Source organism: Tachypleus tridentatus, unplaced genomic scaffold (genome assembly GCF_004210375.1).
Source record: "Tachypleus tridentatus isolate NWPU-2018 unplaced genomic scaffold, ASM421037v1 Hic_cluster_2, whole genome shotgun sequence".
Lineage (NCBI taxonomy): Eukaryota > Metazoa > Arthropoda > Merostomata > Xiphosura > Limulidae > Tachypleus > Tachypleus tridentatus.
The window spans coordinates 60,879,397-60,896,683 of NW_027467782.1; the positions used below are offsets into that span (position 1 = coordinate 60,879,397).

General features: G+C 33.2%; 1 protein-coding gene across 1 annotated transcript; it reads right to left on the reverse strand.

Moving 5' to 3' along the window:
* Positions 1 to 1,413: 1,413 nt before the first annotated feature.
* On the reverse strand, positions 1,414 to 17,048 carry LOC143242755 (testisin-like). Its single transcript, XM_076486239.1, has 6 exons — positions 16,904 to 17,048; positions 16,722 to 16,810; positions 16,375 to 16,481; positions 9,607 to 9,878; positions 4,960 to 5,111; positions 1,414 to 2,755 (listed from the first exon to the last, which is right to left on the reverse strand). Exons 1-6 carry the CDS (start codon positions 16,974 to 16,976, stop codon positions 2,591 to 2,593), a joined length of 858 nt encoding a protein of 285 aa, XP_076342354.1. The 5' UTR covers positions 16,977 to 17,048; the 3' UTR covers positions 1,414 to 2,590.
* Positions 17,049 to 17,287: the final 239 nt, after the last annotated feature.

Sequence of the window (17,287 nt, forward strand, 5' to 3'; positions counted from 1 at the left end):
CTCTATAAATATTACCTCAACCACTATTGTATCTGAAACAAAGATGACGCTGTTTTGTTTACATTCAACTCAGAGCGCACCATGTGTTTGCATAAGATTTCTGTAGAGGGCGTACGTGTTTTCTAGAAGTTTTCTTTCGGGCGATCACCGTATGTTTCCTTACGTTTGCTTTAGAAAACGCACCTGTGTTTCCACAAGTTCTTTTTAAAGGCGCACTTTGTATTTCTACAGGTTTTCTTTAAGTGTTCTTTACAGTGGATTCTTATCTCGTTGGCCACACTTTCGGATATGCTGAAGTCGTTGGGTGTGACTGTCACGTAACAGTTTTATAAACACTAAAGAAAGCTCGTGGATACGTAATGTGCGTCCTGGGTCAAATGTCAACTCTTGTATCAGCTGTAATCCAGCTGGTCTGATGAGTTTGACACTTAACGAAAAGGCTCGTCGGTACTGGACACAGCTGATGAAGCGTGGTTGACATTAAGCTAAATATACGATTAGCGACATAGATCAAGCTAATGTCTTTTATTTTAAAATAGAACCAAAATTCAAGCGCTTTCGAACAGTTCACTATTGTTCTTCAAAAAATAAAGGGTTATGGTTAATGAACGTGATGAAACATATAGGCCTTACATTGACGCCACGTAAACAGGATTTTCAAATTGCCTTGGCCTTGAGAACTAGCCAATCAGGTTGATATTCTAAAGAAAACCTTATGATGACATTTTTGAGATTGAAACATAAAAATGAAAACACAAATATTCCGAAACGTCGTGTGATCTGAAAAACAAACAAACTTACTTCATTCTAAATATTGTCACCCACTGCACTTCCTTTAAATTGTTTTTTTGTACGTCTTTTATTTTGTCAATATTTTTTTATATTTTAGCTAGCCACCAGGGGATCTGGTGCCTGCAGTTTGATTTCAGATTGTTTTGTGTTCCTCGTAATTTTTATTTTGGAAGATTTTAAATCGACTAAATTTTGGTCTATAGTATCTTAATTATTCACCAGGAGGAATACATTGTTTAATATCTGCTTTTTTTCTTTATCGCAGCTTACTAACTGTATTAATCTTACAGATGATAAAATAACCAAACGAACACGTTTAGTAACTCGCATAAGTTTATTTTTTTACCTAAACATGACGTAGCTTCATGAAAGTTTTCAATAAATGTAAGTTCATAAAATCGTTTCAAAAGAGTCAACAATTTATTTAATTTTGTCGCTTAACATTTGCTATGTAATTGAGTGTTTTCCTGTTTGATATATTCAAGAAAAACGGATATGGTATTGAATGTTAATAAATCAGATACCGTGTGTCATCGACGGCAGACAACTTTGTTGAAGGATAGGGCGAGTTATGTGGCCTTGGTAATAGTTTGACGTGTAAAAACAAGAAACGACTTAAACTATTCTTTAATTTATGCAGTATATATTATAAACAAGTTCACTCAGCTTATGCAAATATATTCAAAATAGACAGTTCGATGCAAGCAATCCATTACATTAAATTTCGTCAAAAATATATTATAATATAATAAAATATAAAGGACGCCAAAAGCACCTTCACCCAGTTAGGCCTAACGTTCGTAACATTATAAAACAAACTCCTGTATAACCAAAATATTTAAACCCACTTTAACCTAACACTGCAACTTTATAGAACAATCTCTTACATAATCAGTTCAGAATATATAAATTAGAACCTATAACCGTAAAGTAAAAGGAAGATAACCTGTATGTGAAACTACTTTTATACATCCTTCACACAATTACTAAGAGGGTAAATATTACTTTCTGAACTTCATTATAATTGAAAATCATGAATAAAACACCTAATTAATACAAATTACAATAAAGTTGAAAATATAAATCACAAATTTATTACTTAATTAATGTCTCTTTTTAATCTTCAGGGTTTCTTCTATTCCAACATCTTGTTTGCTGTTGGAACTATGTATGACGATAAAACTGTTTTCATCAATAGTTCCCCAAATTCTTCATCTAATTAATTATGTTAATTAATTAATTTATAGATACTTGGGGCTTCTGACCAAAACGACTTTAATCATCATGCGTAGCTCTAGCGGTGAAAAAATTCAGAATAGAAGAAACTGGAGCTTGAAGAAGCTAAGCCTAAATTGAACTTAAACTTGTCAGCATTAGCAGTTTGTCATGAATATAGTCTGATGGACAATTTTCAATTATTATGAAGGGATATTCTCAGCTTGATAGAAGGATTTTAGTTAGTCTGATAGAAGGTTTTCCGTTAATGCAATAGACTAAAATATTCTAATAGATGGTTTATAGTTAGCTTGATAGGTTGTTTTTAGTTAATTTGGTGGAAGTTTCTCAACTATTCTGAGAAGATGTTCTCAGTTATTCATATTGGAGTTTCTCACTTGGTCTGGTGGAAGAAAGGTTCACAAATAGTATATAGAAAGTGTAGGCTAGTACTATAGGAGGTTCTCACTTAGGTTGATGGAAGGTTCTTGGTTAGTATAATGAAAGTTAATTTGTTGGGAGGTTCTCTGACACCAAAGGTGATATCCATCAATATTAAAGTTAACATGAGGCACATATCAAATCATGTATGAGTTGCCATATTGACTTTAATCCAGTTAATATAGTAAGAAACCCGAGTATAAACATCTGGGAATCCTGGATAACCGCAGCCACTCCCGAAAGATGTTATCCCAGCTAAGTACCATTTGTTTCCTCTCTTACACTGCAGCGGACCTCCAGAATCACCCTGTCAGAAAAGAAACATAATTAATTACACACATATTCAGTCAAAGAAACGTTTAATTTCAGTCTGTTCAGTCTATCTCACGTGTTATTTTCAAGTTAGTAGTCATTTAGACGTTTATTATTCTTTGTACTGCCCTTTAACAGGTCATGATGTACTTCAAATGACCTCAACGTTTAGACTTAAGTTTTCTCAAGTCTCCGTTGTAATAAGTCTTTGGACTTCCTCGCAATCCTTATGCAAACAAAAAACAATATTTACATATAATCCGTAATTTTAATATTACTTGTTTCAGCACTGCTTTGAAAAAAATAAAATAAAATAAAATTTATGAAATATTCTCCATGAGTGTCTGTTTGTTTTTGAATTTCGCACAAAGCTACTCGAGGGCTATCTGTGTTAGCTGTCCCTAACTTAGCAGTGTAAGACTAGAGGGAAGGCAGCTAGTCATCACCACCCACCGTCAACTCTTGGGGTACTCTTTTACCAACGAATAGTGGGATTGACCGTAACAATATAACGCCCCCACATCTGAAAGGGCGAGCATGTTTGTCCCGACGGGGATGCAAACCCACGACTCTCAAGCCTTAACACGCTTGGCCACCATGAATGTCAGATGATACATTACTCCTTTTCCTTATACATTTAGAGGATGTTAAAACAGTTCAAAGAGCCGATAAACAAAATCCATCAAAACAAACTCAGTATCACTTGCAAGTGACACAGCGTTAAGTCCGCGAACTTGTAACGCTAGAAATCGGGTTTCGATTCCCATGGTAGGCATACCACAAATAGCCCAAACAATCAACTTCCTCGATGATTCAGGGAAAAGTTTCCAGGTTTACGGTGCTAAAATCCAGGGTTCGAATAGAGCATAGGTAGCTCCCTGCGTAACTTAGAGCTGATATAAATCAGAACTTTCTACATAGGTCAACGCTAAGTTTCCGGACTTATAATGGTAAAATTCAGAGTTAGATTTACGCTAAAACAAATCACGGAATTCTCAGGATAACGAACTCAATCAACAATTGGATTGGTTCACCTGAAGACAACTAACTCTGTTTTGTCTTTAAAGATAACGTTATTTTTTTAAACCCAATAAATTATTAACTTATTATCATAATCAAAACTTGGAAATGAATTATTAATACGAACTACAGTATTGTTTGTTTGTTTTAAAAACAATTAATTATTAATTAATTATTACCGTAGTTTGTTTGTTACTCCCATTTTAATGTCACACTCTTCTGACACCTGGCTTCGCCAAGTGTAATTCGAGGTGTGGGTTCGAACTAAACAAATTCGTCCTTTCAGTCGTGGTAACGTTAAAATGTGACGGTCGATCCCACTATTCTTTGAAAAACAAAAGAAGATTAGCCCAAGAGTTGGTGGTAAGTGGTCTAGCTTTTACTGATAAATTAAAGAAGGCTGATGCAGATAGCCCTGCTGAAACTTTGCGCGAAATTCAAAACAAACAATGAAAGACTCAATAATATTTTTCAGTAACACAGAACAATATACTTACGTGACACAGTTTCGATGTTTCTTGGTTTGTTTATTTGCAGGATTTTGCAAAACGCTACTAGAAGGCTAATTGCGTAAGGCGTCCCAAATATAACAATGGTAGATTAGCAGAAGAAAGGTACTAAAGACAACACCAGCCATAGAAATATACTTTGGAGACTCTATGAGTAGTTAATACAACAAAGTATTCCAGTGGCACAGCGAAACGCCTCTAAAAACCGAAGTGGTAAGCAGAGCATAGATATTCCATAGTGTAGCTTTGTGCTTAATTCGAATATACAAATAAAACATAATACAACAGAAAAAATCTTGATAAACGTCTCATTTACATCAAATTTAGGCTGTAGTGATCAGTTAATTTCACTCAAATGAAATATTTGAGTAAGTTTTGAGAGAAATAAATATTAAAAAGAGAGATTCAGTGAATATTAAACACTAAAGTTTTCAAAAATTACAAAAACTTGGAATTACCAAACAATCAAGTATACTATAGAAATACTGTACCCAAACAAGCAAGACGTCCTAGGAATACCTCAACTTTTTCTGTCCTCTAGTAACAAAGAAATACTATAACACACTCGCTTCACTAATACGAAACCACAAGTATGGAAACGTAATTGTGTATTTAAAAATTCCTACAATGTTTTAATACTTCAGGAAAGAAACCATGAATTCACACTTACAAAACATGTCCCCCTGCCTCCTTCCAAAGTCCCCGCACACACATGCCAGCGATGGATTGGAATATCAAAATCCTCGTAGTAAGCTTTGTAACAGACAGAATTGTCAAAGATTTCCACGCCCACTTCTCTAAGAATATTTACTGGCTTTATGTCTATGGATGATCGAAATAATGAAGAAATATGTAAAAAAACGAAGAGAAACTAAATAATGACAAATATGTAAATGTGAAATATTAAAACTGTACACTCACACCACAGAATTATATCATTTTAGAATAAAATATACATTTACAAGATATTAAAACTGTACACTCACACCACAGAATTATATCCTTTTAGAATAAAATATACATTTACAAGATATTAAAACTGTACACTCACACCACAGAATTATATCCTTTTAGAATAAAATATACATTTACAAGATATTAAAACTGAACACTCACACCACAGAATTATATCCTTTTAGAATAAAATATACATTTACAAGATATTAAAACTGTACACTCACACCACAGAATTATATCATTTTAGAATAAAATATACATTTACAAGATATTAAAACTGTACACTCACACCACAGAATTATATTCTTTTAGAATAAAATATACATTTACAAGATATTAAAACTGTACACTCACACCACAGAATTATATCCTTTAGAATAAAATATACATTTACAATATATTAAAACTGTACACTCACACCACAGAATTATATCCTTTTAGAATAAAATATACGTTTACAAGATATTAAAACTGTACACTCACACCACAGAATTATATCCTTTAAAATAAAATACACACTTACAAGATATTAAAACTGTACACTCATACCACAGAATTATATCCTTTTAGAATAAAATATACATTTACAAGATATTAAAACTGTACACTCACACCACAGAATTATATCATTTTAGAATAAAATATACATTTATAAGATATTAAAACTGTACACTCACACCACAGAATTATATCCTTTTAGAATAAAATATACATTTACAAGATATTAAAACTGTACACTCACACCACAGAATTATATCCTTTTAAAATAAAATACACACTTACAAGATATTAAAACTGTACACTCACACCACAGAATTATATCCTTTTAAAATAAAATATACATTTACAAAATATTAAAACTGTACACTCATACCACAGAATTATATCCTTTTAGAATAAAATATACATTTACAAGATATTAAAACTGTACACTCACACCACAGAATTATATCATTTTAGAATAAAATATACATTTATAAGATATTAAAACTGTACACTCACACCACAGAATTATATCCTTTTAGAATAAAATATACATTTACAAGATATTAAAACTGTACACTCACACCACAGAATTATATCCTTTTAAAATAAAATACACACTTACAAGATATTAAAACTGTACACTCACACCACAGAATTATATCCTTTTAAAATAAAATACACACTTACAAAATATTAAAACTGTACACTCATACCACAGAATTATATCCTTTTAGAATAAAATATACATTTACAAGATATTAAAACTGTACACTCACACCACAGAATTATATCATTTTAGAATAAAATATACATTTATAAGATATTAAAACTGTACACTCACACCACAGAATTATATCCTTTTAGAATAAAATATACATTTACAAGATATTAAAACTGTACACTCATACCACAGAATTATATCCTTTTAGAATAAAATATACATTTACAAGATATTAAAACTGTACACTCACACCACAGAATTATATCATTTTAGAATAAAATATACATTTATAAGATATTAAAACTGTACACTCACACCACAGAATTATATCCTTTTAGAATAAAATATACATTTACAAGATATTAAAACTGTACACTCACACCACAGAATTATATCATTTTAGAATAAAATATACATTTATAAGATATTAAAACTGTACACTCACACCACAGAATTATATCCTTTAGAATAAAATATGCCTTTACAAGATATTAAAACTGTACACTCACACCACAGAATTATATCCTTTTAGAATAAAATATGCATTTACAAGATATTAAAACTGTACACTCACACCACAGAATTATATCCTTTAGAATAAAATATGCATTTACAAGATATTAAAACTGTACACTCACACCACAGAATTATATCCTTTTAAAACAAATTAACCACCACTTTACACTTGTATTATTAACAACATACCATATTCTACTTTAACCTTTAGTATTAACGACATACCATATTCTACTTTAACCTTTAGTATTAACGACATACCATATTCTACTTTAACCTTTAGTATTAACAACATACCATATTCTGTTTAACTTTTTTGTATCAACAACATACCATATTCTAATTTAACCTTTAATATTAACAACATACCATATTCTACTTTAACCTTTAGTATTAACAAAATACCATATTCTATTTAACCTTTAATATTAACAACATACCACATTCTACTTTAACCTTTAGTATTAACAACATACTATATTCTATTTACCTTTAGTCTTAACAACATACCATATTCTACTTTAACCTTTAGTATTAACAACATACCATATTATATTTAACCTTTGGTATTAACAACATACCATATTCTATTTAACTTTAGTATTAACAACGTACCATATTCTACTTTAACCTTTAGTATTAACAACATACCACATTCTACTTTCACCTTTAGTATTAACAACATACCATATTCTATTTAACCTTTAGTATTAACAACATACCACATTCTACTTTAACCTTTAGTATTAACAACATACTACATTCTATTTACCCTTTAGTCTTAACAACATACCATATTCTACTTTAACCTTTAGTATTAACAACATACCATATTATATTTAACCTTTAGTATTAACAACATACCATATTCTATTTAACTTTTAGTATTAACAACGTACCATATTCTACTTTAACCTTTAGTATTAACAACATACCACATTCTACTTTCACCTTTAGTATTAACAACATACCATATTCTATTTAACCTTTAGTATTAACAACATACCATATTTTACTTTAACCTTTAGTATTAACAACATACCATATTCTACTTTAACCTTTAGTATTAACAACATACCATATTATATTTAACCTTTAGTATTAACAACATACCATATTCTATTTAACCTTTAGTATTAACAACATACTACATTCTATTTAACCTTTAGTATTAACAACATACCATATTCTATTTAACCTTTAGTATTAACAACATACCATATTCTACCTTAACAACCACTTGTATTATTAACAACATACTATATTCTACTTCAACCATTAGTATTAACAACATACCATATTCTATTTAACCTTTAGTATAAATAACATACCATATTCTATTTAACCTTTAGTATTAACAACATACCATACTAAACTTTAACCTTTAGTATTAACAACATACCATATTCTATTTAACCTTTAGTATTAACAACATACTATATTCTACTTTAACCTTTAGTATTAACAACATACCATATTCTACCTTAACAACCACTTGTATTATTAACAACATTCCATATTCTACTTTAACCACCACTTGTATTATTAACAACATACCATATTCTATCTTAAACACCACTTGTATTATTAACAACATACCATTTTCTACCTTAACAACCACTTGTATTATTAACAACATTCCATATTCTACTTTAACCACCACTTGTATTATTAACAACACACCATATTCTACTTTAACCACCACTTGTATTATTAACAACATACCATATTCTGTCTTAAACACCACTTGTATTATTAACAACATACCATTTTCTACCTTAACAACCACTTGTATTATTAACAACATTCCATATTCTACTTTAACCACCACTTGTATTATTAACAACATACCATTTTCTACCTTAACAACCACTTGTATTATTAACAACATTCCATATTCTACTTTAACCACCACTTGTATTATTAACAACACACCATATTCTACCTTAACAACCACTTGTATTAATAACAACATACCGTATTCTACTTTAACTTTTAGTATTAATAATATACCGTATTCTACCTTAACCACCATTTGTATTAATAACAACATACCGTATTCTACTTTAACTTTTAGTATTAACTACATGCCATATTCTACTTTAACTTTTAGTATTAACTACATGCCATATTCTACTTTAACTTTTAGTATTAACTACATGCCATATTTTACTTTAACTTCTAGTATTAACTACATACCATATTCTACCTTAACCACCACTTCTATTAATAACAACATTCCATATTCTATCTTAACCACCACTTGTATTATTAACAACATACCATATTCTACCCTAACCACCACTTGTATTATTAACAACATACCGTATTCTACTTTAATTTTTAGTATTAACAGCATACCATATTCTACCTTAACCACCACTTCTATTAATAACAACATACCATATTCTACCTTAACAACCACTTGTATTATTAACAACATTCCATATTCTATCTTAGCCACCACTTGTATTATTAACAACATACCATATTCTACTTTAACTTTTAGTATTAACTTCATACCATATTCTACCTTAACCACCACTTGTATTAATAACTACATACCATATTCTACTTTAACCTTTAGTATTAACTACATACCATATTCTACTTTAACCTTTAGTATTAACTACATACCATATTCTACCTTTCCCCACCCTGTTGCTACACATTCAGCACCTTCAAACTCTTCGTGTTGTTGTGGCAGACAAATTGGTTTCACATATTCACTTAGTTTCACTGGTTCGGATAATCTCATCATAGCTATGTCTTCATCATAGTTCCGGTATTTATTGTAAGGGAAAACGTGTGATACATTGTAGGTGCCTTCAGTGCCTTCCTGCAGTTTTTGGTGGTGTTCTCCCACCATCACTTTCCAGAAGATCGCCTGGGGTAAGGAAAACAATGGACTGTCCAAAGAAATTTGTTAGTGGATTAGTTTAGGGAAAGTAGAGAGTTCGTTATATAAAACTGATATGGAAATCAAGTACACAAAGAAGGTTTAATTTTCTTACTGGGTAAAGAAGGTGTTGTTGTGAGATACATATGGATTTATTTTCATCAGGTGATACCTTAAGGTGTTGTCATGAGATACATGTCGATTTACTGTCATCAGGTGACACCTTAAGGTGTTGTTGTGAGACACATGTCAATTTATTATCATCAGGTAACACCTTAAGGTGTTGTCATGAGATACATGTCGAATTACTGTCTTCAGGTGACACCTTAAGGTGTTGTTGTGAGATACATGTCGATTTATTTTCATCAGGTGATACCTTAAGGTGTTGTCTTGAGATACATGTTAATTTATTGTCATCAGGTGACACCTTAAGGTGTTGTCTTGAGATACATGTAAAGTTACTGTCATCAGGTGACACCTTAAGGTGTTGTCATGAGATACATGTCGATTTATTATCATCAGGTGACACCTTAAGGTGTTGTCTTGAGATACATGTCAATTTATTGTCATCAGGCGACACCTTAAGGTGTTGTCTTGAGATATATGTCGATTTATTTTCATCAAGTGACACCTTAAGGTGTTGTTGTGATATACATGTCGATTTACTGTCATCAGGTACACCTTAAGGTGTTGTTGTGAGATACATGTCGAATTACTGTCTTCAGGTGACACCTTAAGGTGTTGTTGTGAGATACATGTCGATTTATTTTCATCAGGTGATACCTTAAGGTGTTGTCTTGAGATACATGTCGATTTATTGTCATCAGGTGACACCTTAAGGTGTTGTCATGAGATACATGTCGAATTACTGTCTTCAGGTGACACCTTAAGGTGTTGTTGTGATATACATGTCGATTTATTTTCATCAGGTGATACCTTAAGGTGTTGTCTTGAGATACATGTCAATTTATTGTCATCAGGTGACACCTTAAGGTGTTGTCTTGAGATACATGTCAATTTATTGTCATCAGGTGACACCTTAAGGTGTTGTCTTGAGATACATGTAAAGTTACTGTCATCAGGTGACCCCTTAAGGTGTTGTCATGAGATACATGTCGATTTATTATCATCAGGGGACACCTTAAGGTGTTGTCTTGAGATACATGTCAATTTATTGTCATCAGGCGACACCTTAAGGTGTTGTCTTGAGATACATGTCGATTTATTTTCATCAAGTGACACCTTAAGGTGTTGTTGTGAGATACATGTCGATTTACTGTCATTAGGTGACACCTTAAGGTGTTGTTGTGAGATACATGTCGATTTATTTTCATCAGGTGACACCTTAAGGTGTTGTCTTGAGATACATGTCAATTTATTGTCATCAGGTGACACCTTAAGGTGTTGTCTTGAGATACATGTCAATTTATTGTCATCAGGTGACACCTTAAGGTGTTGTCTTGAGATACATGTAAAGTTACTGTCATCAGGTGACCCCTTAAGGTGTTGTCATGAGATACATGTCGATTTATTATCATCAGGGGACACCTTAAGGTGTTGTCTTGAGATACATGTCAATTTATTGTCTTAAGGCGACACCTTAAGGTGTTGTCTTGAGATACATGTCGATTTATTTTCATCAAGTGACATCTTAAGGTGTTGTTGTGAGATACATGTCGATTTACTGTCATTAGGTGACACCTTAAGGTGTTGTCTTGAGATACATGTCAATTTATTGTCATCAGGGGACACCTTAAGGTGTTGTCTTGAGATACATGTCAATTTATTGTCATGAGGCGACACCTTAAGGTGTTGTCTTGAGAGACATGTCGATTTATTTTCATCAGGTGACACCTTAAGGTGTTGTTGTGAGATACATGTCGATTTATTGTCATCAGGTTACACCTTAAGGTGTTGTCTTGAGATCCATGTCGATTTATTGTCATCAGGTGACACATTAAGGTGTTGTCTTGAGATCCATGTCGATTTATTGTCATCAGGTGACACATTAAGGTGTTGTTGTGAGATACATGTCGATTTATTGTCATCATGTGACACCTTAAGGTGTTGTCTTGAGATACATGTCGATTTATTGTCATCAGGTGACACCTTAAGGTGTTGTTGTGAGATACATGTCGATTTATTGTCATCAGGTGACAACTTAAGGTGTTGTTGTGAGATACATGTCAATTTATTGTCATCAGGTGACACCTTAAGGTGTTGTTTTGAGATACATGTCGATTTATTGTCATCAGGTTACACCTTAAGGTGTTGTTTTGAGATACATGTCAATTTATTGTCATCAGGTGACACCTTAAGGTGTTGTTGTGAGATACATGTCAATTTATTGTCATCAGGTGACATTAAGGTGTTGTCTTTAGATACATGTCGATTTATTTTCATCAGGTGACACCTTAAGGTGTTGTCTTGAGATACATGTCGATTTATTATCATCAGGGGACACCTTAAGGTGTTGTCTTGAGATACATGTCAATTTATTGTCTTAAGGCGACACCTTAAGGTGTTGTCTTGAGATACATGTCGATTTATTTTCATCAAGTGACATCTTAAGGTGTTGTTGTGAGATACATGTCGATTTATTATCTTCAGGTAACACCTTAAAATGTTGTCTTGAGATACATGTCAATTTATTGTCATCAGGTGACACATTAATGTCTTGTCTTGAGATACATGTCAATTTATTATCATCAGGTGACACCTTAACGTGTTGTTGGGAGATACATGTCGATTTATTATCATCAGGTGACACCTTAAGGTGTTGTCTTGAGATACATGTCAATTTATTGTCATCAGGCGACACCTTAAGGTGTTGTCTTGAGATACATGTCGATTTATTTTCATCAAGTGACACCTTAAGGTGTTGTTGTGAGATACATGTCGATTTACTGTCATTAGGTGACACCTTAAGGTGTTGTTGTGAGATACATGTCGATTTATTTTCATCAGGTGACACCTTAAGGTGTTGTCTTGAGATACATGTCAATTTATTGTCATCAGGTGACACCTTAAGGTGTTGTCTTGAGATACATGTCAATTTATTGTCATCAGGTGACACCTTAAGGTGTTGTCTTGAGATACATGTAAAGTTACTGTCATCAGGTGACCCCTTAAGGTGTTGTCATGAGATACATGTCGATTTATTATCATCAGGGGACACCTTAAGGTGTTGTTTTGAGATACATGTCAATTTATTGTCTTAAGGCGACACCTTAAGGTGTTGTCTTGAGATACATGTCGATTTATTTTCATCAAGTGACACCTTAAGGTGTTGTTGTGAGATACATGTCGATTTACTGTCATTAGGTGACACCTTAAGGTGTTGTTGTGAGATACATGTCAATATACTGTCATCAGGTGACTACTTAAGGTGTTGTCTTTAGATACATGTCAATTTACTGTCATCAGGTGACACCTTAAGGTGTTGTTCTTAGATTCATGTCGATTTATTGTCATCAGGCGACACCTTAAGGTGTTGTTGTGAGATACATGTCGATTTATTGTCATCAGGTGACACCTTAAGGTGTTGTCTTGAGATACATGTCAATTTATTTTCATCAAGTGACACCTTAAGGTGTTGTCTTGAGATACATGTCGATTTATTGTCATCAGGTGACACTTTAAGGTGTTGTTGTGAGATACATGTCGATTTATTGTCATCAAATGACACCTTAAGGTGTTGTCTTGAGATACACGTCAATTTACTGTCATCAGGTGACACCTTAAGGTGTTGTCTTGAGATACATGTCGATTTATTATCATCAGGTGGCACCTTAAGGTGTTGTTGTGAGATACATGTCAATTTATTGTCATCAGGTGACACCTTAAGGTGTTGTTGTGAGATACATGTCGATTTATTATCTTCAGGTGACACCTTAAAATGTTGTCTTGAGATACATGTCAATTTACTGTCATCAGGTGACATCTTAAGGTGTTGTTGTGAGATACATATCGATTTATTATCTTCAGGTAACACCTTAAAATGTTGTCTTGAGATACATGTCAATTTATTGTCATCAGGTGACACATTAATGTCTTGTCTTGAGATACATGTCAATTTATTATCATCAGGTGACACCTTAACGTGTTGTTGGGAGATACATGTCGATTTATTTTCATCAGGTGACACCTTAAGGTGTTGTCTTGAGATACATGTCGATTTATTGTCATCAGGTGACACTTTAAGGTGTTGTTTTGAGATACATGTCAATTTACTGTCATCAGGTGATACCTTAAGGTGTTGACTTGAGATACATGTCAAGTTACTGTCATCAGGTGACACCTTAAGGTGTTGTCTTGAGATACATGTCAATTTATTGTCATCAGGGGACACCTTAAGGTGTTGTCTTGAGATACATGTCAATTTATTGTCATGAGGCGACACCTTAAGGTGTTGTCTTGAGAGACATGTCGATTTATTTTCATCAGGTGACACCTTAAGGTGTTGTTGTGAGATACATGTCGATTTATTGTCATCAGGTTACACCTTAAGGTGTTGTCTTGAGATCCATGTCGATTTATTGTCATCAGGTGACACATTAAGGTGTTGTCTTGAGATCCATGTCGATTTATTGTCATCAGGTGACACATTAAGGTGTTGTTGTGAGATACATGTCGATTTATTGTCATCATGTGACACCTTAAGGTGTTGTCTTGAGATACATGTCGATTTATTGTCTTCAGGTGACACCTTAAAGTGTTGTTGTGAGATACATGTCGATTTATTGTCATCAGGTGACAACTTAAGGTGTTGTTGTGAGATACATGTCAATTTATTGTCATCAGGTGACACCTTAAGGTGTTGTTTTGAGATACATGTCGATTTATTGTCATCAGGTTACACCTTAAGGTGTTGTTTTGAGATACATGTCAATTTATTGTCATCAGGTGACACCTTAAGGTGTTGTTGTGAGATACATGTCAATTTATTGTCATCAGGTGACATTAAGGTGTTGTCTTTAGATACATGTCAATTTACTGTCATCAGGTGACACCTTAAGGTCTTGTTTAGAGATACATGTCCATTTATTGTCATCAAGTGACACCTTAAGGTATTGTCCTCAGATGAATTTTGACGTGTCATCACCAGGTGCTCTTAAGATGTCATTAGGTGCATGGTGACGTACAGAATCGTTGTGTTTTTTCAGATACGTTTTAGCTGTTTTAACGACGTTACAGTAATACAGTGAGAAGGGTATTCATTACGAGATTAGTGATAAGAAATTATTTTATCCCAGTTATAGTTAACTGACTTATTCCTGTGTTCATGAAACATTTGTTGATACTTGCGTTAAAACCCATAATATTACTATTTTAACTTTAGCATAACACACGAGTGAAACTAAACATAGAATTCCGTGGAAAAAAAAAACTGTTATTTATCATAGTGGGGAAATCTAGTGTGATTATACATGAATCTATTGAAATAATTATATATAAAATGTAAATTTAAATTATTAAATTCAGATTACGTACTTGTTTGAAATGTTTTCAGTAGATGGCCAGAAATTATTTGATATGCGTGTGTGTTTTCTTATAACAAAACCACTTTGGGCTATCTGCTGAGCCCACCGAGGGGAATCGAGCCCCTGATTTTAGCGTTGCAAATCCGTAGACATACCGTTGTAGTAGCGGTGGGGGCATATTTGATATGCAAACTTGTTTTCTGGTAATTGTATAAATAAGGGTTACGTTTTACATTACTCTACACTTTTGAGGGTAATTCAGTGATATAGAGTGGGTGTTAATTTTTTGTTTTTTTAGTGACTTTAATCCTGTACATTAAATTACTGGCAGTTTATTGTACTTTGTCTTATTGTTAGAATTGTGTATTCAATAATCGTTGTTTTAAAATACTCATGACTTAAATTATTTCTTATCTCTAAAAATAAACACGAATTTAAATGATACGAAACATAACTTGTATTTCTGTCATAAATTAACAGTAAAATCATACACAGTAATATGTTTAGATATACATTAAAATATGATCCGGCATTGCCGGGTGGGTTAAGGCACCGACTCGTAATCTGATGGTCGCCAGTTCGAATCTCCATAACTCCAAACATGCTCGCCCCTTTCAGGCGTGGGGACGTTATAATGTGACGGTCAATCCCACTATTCGTTGGTAAAAGAGTAGCCCAATAGTTGGCGGTGGGTGGTGATGACTAGCTGCCTTCCCTCTAGTCTTACACTGCTAAATTAGGGACGATAGCGCAGATAGCCCTCGAGTAGCTTTGCGCGAAATTAAAAAACACAAACAAACAATACATTAAAATAATCATACACCAAATAGTAAGAAGTACGACTGAATAATCAGTGAGATAGACAGATAAGTAAGAATAAAGGGAGAAAAGAGACAGAATAATACAGTGAGAGAGATGGACGGGCTAATACAAACACTGACTTAGCTATTAACAGAAAACATCAAAAAGGTAACAAACGAATAAGTATAGATTTGAGCGAGGTTCTAGAAGGTAAACACATACTTGATGACACAGTGGGCTGCAGTAAGGATCCATTGTCTGTCTATCAAAATACCACCACACCAGTGTCCCAGGGGGCCGAACTGAGGGTGATTCAACCGTAGGGAAATCTGATGTGAGAAACAAGGTTTGTCAGGTATTTACCAGGAGAACATTTAACCTACTATAGTAATAATAATGTTGAATACAGAGGAAATAATAAATGAAAATAAATACTGCTCGTGCAGTCCTGAGAAAGGGTATGATGAAGAAATAATTGTTTAGGGACAAAAATGGACTGCTATTTGGTTGTCGTTTGTAAAAATAAAGACGTTTTCACGGTTAGTTTACTGACACAAAAAGAGTCTGACCTGCCAAGGCCACATGCCCTTCTTTGCATTATGTCCTCCGTAGATTCTGAGGGAAAACGGGTCATCAGCGTATCTGTTCACTCCACATTCTACAAAAATCAGAGATAAAAGAAATGAGTATAAGAATTACTGTAGAATATTAGATTTCAATAGATATAATGTGATTTTATCTGTCGTCTTACGATCTGTGAAGTCCACGTAAAGAAGCAGTGCTAATATTTTCCACATCATTCTTGTTAGAAGTGTGTCTTTCATAGAATCTTAATGTAGACCTCGAACGAGATGTGATTTGACGCGAGCAGGACCAGTTGGGATACTTAAACAAATTTATAAAAAAAATGCCCTTCTTGTGTTAACCTTGTAATAACCTGTTTCAAGTTTTCTATATCATGACAAAAGTAACTCTACATTGAACGGGCGTGGCCCAGAACTTAAGAGTGCTTGGAATGAGGATCCGAAAATTTGTACAAAGTAGTGATTAGCTCGTTAGCTGATCTAATAGAATAATGGACAATCCACAACAGACAAGGACAGCTCTCGTGCTGGCGGTGTGTACCGTTAACTAG